An 8,958-nucleotide genomic window follows, 5' to 3' on the forward strand; every position below is an offset into this window, starting at 1 on the left:
AAATTCATTACAGAATAATAATGTAAAAATAGTGATTTTACATTCTCACACTATTTACTGTTTTTATTTGAACTATATATATATATATATATATATATATATATATATATATATATATATATATATATATATATAGAGAGAGAGAGAGAGAGGAATCGCATATTCTACAAGCTTCATGGTTTCATCACAACTCTCCTTGACTCAAGTACGGCTCATCTGCTTCCAGTAGTATGGGCCCATAGTACATTGAACATTTATCCGTACTTTCTCAAGGATTGACTTGAATCCTCTAAGCCACTCCTTATCTGTACAATTAATTCTCATCAAGATAATGCTCCCAGCACTAAGTCTCTTCCTAGGTTTTCCTATGGTAACCACCGCACCACTCTTCGCCATTAGTTGCATATGTAATTACATATCACTAAAACCGGATAATTCTTCGAATGAGAGGTCTCACACTACAACGGTTGGAATGAAACAAGAGCTATGCAATAGAGTTAGAAACTAACCTTCTGAAATTATTTAGTCTCTATAATACGTAACTTAACATATTCGATTACTAGTTAGTTGATGTTAGTGGCACATATAAAAAGCACAAAGCAACCATCTTTTGAGCCTTAAGTACTTTGAATCAAGCATAATCTAACCAGGTCGTCGTATCACTGATTAATCAGCACTAGCATGTAATTTTATATGCTCATACAATAGGCATACATAGGCATCTATCCTAGCATTCTATCATGCAAAATATTGAGCATATCCTTAGTCCTTACTAACATGTGATTCACAGATTCATAGATCAAATCATATCATATAACATGTATGGGCATTTTGGAAAAACTTACTTGAGCTCGGTAGATTGCATGCACCACACCCTTTTGTTGTATTAGAAAACCCTTTTATAAACATTTCATTTTTTGAAATTTTTTCACCAAATCTTCAATTTCAGTGGGTATTTTGGAAAAACATACTTGAGCTCGGTTGATTTCATGCACCACACCCTTTTCTCGTATTAGAAAACCCTTTTATAAACATTTTCTTTTTTGAATTTTTTTTTACCAAATCCTCAATTTCAGTTCAGACACACCCAAGAGTGTGTCTAAATCTCTCAAAATAAGACTCTGATACCAAGTTGTAACGTCCCAAAAAGTAAGACCAAATAGTTTTAATTTACAAATAACTAAAACAATTATCCAAAACAACATGATCAAACCATTGTGGAATAAAAGATGTCTAATACATCAAGAAACATAATAGTAAATCACAAAATGCTGAATAAGGTGGTGTGTGCTCTACAATAGTTCTCGGCTCTTCCCTTTCGAACCAGAAGAAACTGAAACATAAAATAAAATTCGTAAGCACAAAGCTTAGTGAGTTTCATAGAATACCACATACCATGCATAATAAACACATAATGGGCACCCTCCCTTCATCGAGCCTCGCCCGACATCGAGTCCCACCCGACCTCGGGCCCCTCCCGACAACGAGCCCCACCCGATATACAAATCTATCAGTCGTCAGGCCCCACCCGATAATGCACCTCGCCTGGTATACAAGTAATCATATAATCATATGTAGGGCCGATTCAACCAATTTGGGGGCTCTAAGCAAACCAAAAATTTGAGGCCCTTTGACATTACTATCAACTTTGAGAAGTAAAGGTTAATTCGTTGACATTTAAAAAATCACAGCCATGATCCACAAATAAATGGAATATATAGTTTTTGGTTTCATTAACCCTATGATCAAATTTTCATAGATGTGAGTTACAACAGTTTGATCATTGAATTATAGTTAAATCTAAAAATATTATTAATGTAAACCTAAGGTATTGTCTTCTCTTGCTTTAAATGGCGTAAATACTTCACCTAATTAAGGTGGTTATTTGATGTAAAAATACGTTGTCATAATAGAAAAAAGTTCTTAAATTATCTTGTTATTGTGTACATTCCACATGTATTCTTGTTATTGGCATCATAATTAAGGCTGATTTACCCTAATGCTTTATAATAGATTATACTATATATACAAAATTTTAAAATTAAACCCCATTTATTAATTTAATTACATTCCACATGTATCCTTTCATTAAGTAATAAGTATTAACCCTAACAAGTCTACAATACAAATATACAATCAATATCTATATATCTTATGACATGAAAACAAGTTAACAAGATTAGAAGAAGAACAGATGGATCATGGAACTTGGAACTTGGAAGAAGTAGTTTATTACCGTTTATGGAGATTGGAGAATGCAGGCTTCAATGGAGAAGGAAGAAACTTAAAACCATATGCAGTGGAGAAGGAAGAAACTGTAAGTGTATGCAGTTGTGTTGTGAATCAGAACTCAAAAGTCAGAAGAAGAAGATTAGAAGATGATTGAGCAGATCAGCAGAGCAGGCGATGAGGGATTGAGGGCGCAAACATAGAAATCGTATGTAGTGGAACTATGGAAGAAGAAACGTCGTTTTTTTAGACGTTTAGAGCCTTAGCCGATTAGGGATATAATACATGGACTCTTGATGTGGGGCCCTAAGCCCTAACTTTGATTTACATTACATTAAGACGTCCCTGATCATATGAACACATGCGATAATCATAAAGACGATAACATACAATAAAGTCATTTGGCCCCACCCCTGCACCGAGCCTTTCCCAGTAAGCAAACGAACACATAACACTTGCAAGAGTCACACATACATCTAGCATTCTTTAATAATAAACCATGGGCCGACATTGTTGCCTTCGACCCGGTAAACACAGTGAGGAAACTCACCTCTAACTGTTGAATCACACAGCTAAATCTCTACATGCTGGCCCGACAAATCCACACGCTATCATACCAATAATATTCAATTATTCATTAGATTCCAATCCATAACCACCAGTCTAATCTATTGGGCCGATAACCAAGACTAAGGCCCGATTCAACTACTATGAAGGCCCAAATTCAACTTGGTAACCCAAGGCCTAAATATGGCCCAATCTTCCAAATTGGGCCCCAACCAATCATGGGCCTAAAATCCAAGGAAGCCCAACATGCTAGTACAAAGTCCAACATAGAAGTCTGATGATCCAGTAAGGCCCAAACATTGGCCCAATACCGAAAACGTCAAGTCCAAGGCCCATCTGTTGAGTTCGCGAGGCGAACTCAGCTCGTACGCTTAACGTAGTCCAACTGCGGATAGTATGCATATCATACCAACTGGGTACACCCTGCATATTCCCTAGTGTAACAATCCACTTCATTAAGCACTTAACCTGCTAAGTCATTAAAGATGACGTATCACGTAAAGTTTGCAATTTTACGAGCATGCACGGCTTAATGGGCTCAAGAGCTCAAAAAGAGCTTAACAAAGCCATTAACATATGCATGGGTCAAGATCCACCATAAAGCTTGCATTTTTATGCATAAGGGACCCTCAAAACGTCCAGATCTAAGGGCTAAGCTTCTGAAACAACCTTTACTCATAAGGAAAAACCAAAATGGATCAAAATAATCCATAAACAAACCCAAACTAGATTTTCACAAGGAGTTGACAAGCTAAGAACTTTATACTTCAAATCGCTCGAAATGAAGATGCTAACTCTGTATCTGTAATCTCTACTCCAAGAAATGAGTATTCAGTCTCCTTCTACCACTTCAAAATGCACAAGAACACACCAAAATTATTCTTAATAGCTCAAAAGCACCAAAACAAAGGCTAGGGGCGAAGTTAGGGTTTAGAAGATATGGAGGTCGGTCTAAAATGTCCAGGATGTGAGTTTAAGATGCTTAAATAGGGCACAAACCCTAAAATTAGGGTTTGTCCCAGGCATACGTACACCATGCATACTCCACATACACTGGACATATGTGGATTGGATCTACGATCATCAGGAGGCTAGTACGCTAAGCGTACTCATAAAGTACACCCTATATACTACTAAAGAACCATATTGAAAACAATTTAGCATAAGGGACTAAAACAGGAACTTACCCAAACTTAAATGTTACAAATTTTTTTTAGTATTGAACTTTGTAAAAAAAAAAAAAACTTCACATATAGCCTTAGAAATTTTTTTAAAAATTACCTTTATGGATTTTTTTAGATGATATGAAAAGTTTTTTTTTATATTGAAGCTCATGACTGTTTTCTAGAAACAAATTTACTTAATAGTATTGAATTTTGCAAAAAAGTTTATTAATATCATCGTACTATCAAAATAGTTACTTTGTGAATTCATTTTTTAGATGACATTGAATAGTTTTATTGTTTTTTTACATTAGAACTCATTAAGACAATAGTTTTTTTCTTTTGTTTTTTTAAAAAACCATTTTGTTAACGGAAAGTATCTTGAGATTTTCTTTCATATATAGACCATTTATGAATATATTTTTTTAATATAGACCATTTATGTAGCTTTTTCACAAATAGACAATTTATGTCATATATAATTTTAATTATTTATTAGTTGGTAATTAATATGACAATTTTCTAGGGAAATGTTTTTAGGATTAAACTTTGAAAAAAAAAGTTCTTTAATAGGATTGTACTTTTAAAAATTATTATTTTTGGATTATTTTTAAAATGATATGGATTTGTTTTTAAATATTTTGAGTTTTTTTTATCTTATACCAAATATACATCCAATATAAAATGAATGTACTCTACTTTTGCACGTAAATTCCCCACATATTAATCACTTATATAAATTATCTGTTTCAAAAATAGATATTTTGTTTGATTCAATTTGATCAATGAAATCTGGAAAAATTCTCCAATTATGTTACCGACTAAAATTCGATCCTTTTTATTTCAATTATAAAAGACGAAACCGAAAATGAAATCAGTTTGTTTGGAATTCAACTTCTTTTATCGTCTCCCTCTTTTGATTTCAGTCAAAGCGTGCACCTGTTTGATTCCAGTCAAAGTGTGCACCAAGCGATTTTAATCCATCCAAGAAGTCTATTAAAAATACTTTCAAATTTTTTTTTTGTTTCTTCTTGCATTGTTCTCTTTCTATGTGTATTGTTTTTTTTTCATATTTGTTTCCGCATTGTATTGTGTATCAGGTGTCTCTATATGTGTGTGCGTTTATGTTCATGTGTTTGTTTCTATGTTACTATGTTTATTGATTTTTTTTTGAAAAAAAAAATGAATTTGTAATTTTTGTTTTCTGTTAATGTTTGTGTATGTTTTTTTTCTGAAAATACAGTGAAAACTCCATTTTATACCATCTTACATTGAAATACGTACCAATTACAACACTATTCTTTAACAGTTACTGTATGAGTGTATATTTGTTTTTTCTATAAATAAAACAAAACTAAAATTACGACATCATTCTTTTGACTTTTACATAATTTATTAAATTATTTTTTTTATAGAGAACCAAAATTCATCCATTTTGTATCGAAAAATGGATAACACAAAACCGAAAAACAAATTTTAGAGCTAAAACCTATATTTTTAATTATATAATCGTATGTTATTGTTAATTACTTGGAGTATACATTGGATATGATTATGAATTTTATATTATCTATGTTATTTTACTAATGTAGCTGCCAGATGAAGAATAGTGATAATTTATATTACTTCCCTTTTCCCTTTTCACTATGTAGCTGCCAGGTGAAGAAAAAATATTTGTAAAATGTTTTGGGACACTTAGATTTTAAATGTTTAGTTTATGTACTGAAATCATTTAATTCAGATGTAGCCATTGTTCAAATATTCAGCTTGCAGAGAAATCCATTTTCGATTTCATTCGACTTATTTTATTTGTCTCCATTCAGATAGTTTTAACCAATTAAATTCAATTATACATTTCTTCTTAAAGATTCAAACATTTTCTATCGGCTGCCTACCCGGTGTTCGATTGAATGTTTTCATATTTTTTTGTATTTTGCTCTACTTTCTGATCCACCCATATTTGTATCAGGGTTTCAAGCCAACCAATGTGGTAGCAACTAACTTCATATCTCTGTCACTAATACTATGGTAGCAACTAACTTCATATCTCTGGCACTAATACTATGGATCATATGTACAACAACGAATAACAATTACTCTATGTGTCTTTGATGTAATTTTAAGTAATTATTGTTTATAGTCATTATTTTATTAGAATTTTTTTTCAGAGACATATTAACACATATAATAAGTATTCTTAAATGAAAAAATAAACTTAGCAAAATTAACACATATAATATATATATATATATATATATATATATATATATATATATATATATATATATATATATATATATATATATTATAATTTTTAAACAACGTTCCTATCTTAGAAACATTTTTTAATGATAAGCTTAAATTAACAATTATATACTTATGTTATATAAAATATCCACACATACAAAAAGTTAATTATATATATATATATATATATATATATATATATATATATATATATATATATATATATATATATATATTAACTTTAACTAATCATTATAAACTTACAGATTAGACATATATTTTTATAGATTAATTTTTTTAAAAAAACATTGATTAGTTATATATTTATATATATTTTTTCATATCTCCTACGTTTTATACGGATCATAAACTAGTTACCTTAAAAATAAGAACTTTTATTTTCCAACACGTGACTAATACGATACTTTTGTTGATATGAGAGGGTCCATTCTTTGTTATTTCAATAATTTTGAAGTGACTATTTTGTGGAAATTTATTTAAAGAACATTGCTAAAGTCCATACGTTAAGTTCTCCGTGGCCAAAATATAATATTGAAAGTACGGTTTTATATAAACGAAAATAAATCATATTTAAGTATCTAAAACAACCTTAATCACTTAAGTATTCGGGTGATTACCAAACAAAACCGAATCAAACCAAAAACATAAATCGAATTCGAAGTGAGTTTATGTTTTTCGTTTGAAACTTTGAATTTGTAACTAATTTAAAACTTAAGCTTTCTTCAGCTTGATGTCGTTACTAGCAACTGTCAAGTGAATTAATTCACCAAAATTGCCCAATTCAAGCCACGTACGTATACCCATTGCACCCAATATGCTTTGGCCAACCTCGATCACATCCCATTTTACTGACTTTTGTTTTTGGCAAAAAAGTCCCTTAACATTTTATCAAGTACACTTTGGACCCTCCGTAGCAGTTTCCACATTTTCTCAATTCTAAACCGGCGTGAAGGTTTACTTTTAGACGTTTTCATCCTTTAGGATACATTTTGAAAAGACTCCACTAACTTTTTTTTGGTACTATCTATATTACAAGTTTTAGGAAGAAGTCCAGTAAGATTTCGGTTGGATATTTTGTACACTATTTGGATAATAAACTTTACTTTCTATTCAAAAAACACACATTCACATCTTGCTCTATACCATTTTGCTGCTAGAAAAGAAGAAAAATATAGAGTAAAACAACGTGGACAGCAGGGACTTAAAACAATAGGAAGAACTACTGAAAATATGTTAATACAACATCATATATCCGAGGTAAACTATATATGAATCTATACACGCATTGATCCATCAAGGAATTCAGGAATAGAGAAAATAATGCAACTAACACAAGTACTACTATATAAGAAGTACTGCAGGAATTACTGTAGAAACAACAATACCACCCACACCTCTACCAACACCCAACAAAAGTTTCTTTTTTTTGTCAGAGCTTACCATTTTCATAGCCTCAACAATCGCTATAAGTGTGACCACAAACGCATGATCCACTTTGGGACAAATGGTCACCATGAACTTACCCTCAACCAACTTTGCATTCACGGATGATTGCAGTTTAGACATCTACAATAATAAGTCCGTTAATTAGTTTCAGCTTGAACTTTAAGTTCATGAAGTTAATTACCCATTCTTTTCAGTTATACACACATGATAACTGAAAACATGGAAGGAAGTATACTAGAAATTAAACCAAGTAAAAGCTATGAGAATTACTTACTTGGGCTATTGGTGTTAAAGTATCTCCCACATAAATAGCGCAGTTTCTCTTGGACCAGCTTCCTTTGATCTTGAAATCACAAACATTATTACTACCGGTTTTGTTTGCCAAGAAGACGTGAACACTGGTCTTAATCTGGATCATGTTAGGTGTTTTAGCACTAAATATTATATCCGATTTACTTTTACTGTCACCTTTGAATACATTCCATCGGTGGTGTTCAGTCATGATCTGGAAGATATTAGATATATTAGTCTATTTAAAACCCGAAACAAGAAAAAAAAATATACATATTAAAGTTTGAGCGTTAAATCACCTTTTCACGGATCACAGCAATGGGTTTGTCATCAACATCAAGTAGCACTCTCTGATGGTGAAAGAATGTGTCGCATGGTTTCACTTTGAACAAGATTCTATGGTTGATATCAGTGATCACAAGGTTTCCGCATGAATTTGTATCAACTATAATATCGAATTGATATGGTACCATGAACTGAGATCCTATCACAGAAACTGGAGAAGACAAAGGTGCATAGCTTGCTTGAGCCATCTTCAGTATACAGACAGAGAGAATGAGTGAAAGGCTTTTTATAAGATATGCATCCCCCTGTTGACGGACTACTTTTTTGGGGTAAGGAAGTTTGTGAGAGGAAACCTCCAACACGGCATTGTTTTAACAAGGTCTACCCTCGTCTCATACTTGGTAAATTGACATCGACTGATCAACACCTACATATTTTTATTCCATGTGGTTGTTTTTTAAACAGGTCAATGGAATAAGGGTTATTGTATGTTTTTTGTTTGAGGAAATATATATATATATATATATATATATATATATATATATATATATATATATATATATATATATATATATATATATATATATATATGATCATGTACTATGGATAATTAATGTCAACTGCTTTATATCAAAATATATGTAATTCTTTATACGGAATTAAGGTCGTATTTGATATGTATAAGCTTGCTTATCTTTTTGAGTTTATT

General features: G+C 31.5%; 1 protein-coding gene across 1 annotated transcript; it reads right to left on the bottom strand.

Annotated features, from left to right (window-relative positions):
* Window positions 1–7,315: 7,315 nt before the first annotated feature.
* On the bottom strand, window positions 7,316–8,613 carry LOC111888658 (protein LURP-one-related 15). The gene is made up of 3 exons (XM_023884789.3): window positions 8,264–8,613; window positions 7,948–8,178; window positions 7,316–7,793 (listed from the first exon to the last, which is right to left on the bottom strand). Exons 1-3 carry the CDS (start codon window positions 8,495–8,497, stop codon window positions 7,569–7,571), a joined length of 690 nt encoding a protein of 229 aa, XP_023740557.1. The 5' UTR covers window positions 8,498–8,613; the 3' UTR covers window positions 7,316–7,568.
* Window positions 8,614–8,958: the final 345 nt, after the last annotated feature.

Source organism: Lactuca sativa, chromosome 7, assembly GCF_002870075.4.
Source record: "Lactuca sativa cultivar Salinas chromosome 7, Lsat_Salinas_v11, whole genome shotgun sequence".
NCBI lineage: Eukaryota > Viridiplantae > Streptophyta > Magnoliopsida > Asterales > Asteraceae > Lactuca > Lactuca sativa.

Bases quoted from the DNA above. Each gene is read 5' to 3' on its own strand.
- LOC111888658 (XM_023884789.3), bottom strand. From the start codon at position 8,497: ATGGCTCAAGCAAGCTATGCACCTTTGTCTTCTCCAGTTTCTGTGATA. The intron at 8,179-8,263 runs GTGATTTAACGC...AATATCTTCCAG, and splicing joins TTGCTGTGATCCGTGAAAAG to ATCATGACTGAACACCACCG. The intron at 7,794-7,947 runs GTAAGTAATTCT...TTATTATTGTAG, and splicing joins CTTTAACACCAATAGCCCAA to ATGTCTAAACTGCAATCATC.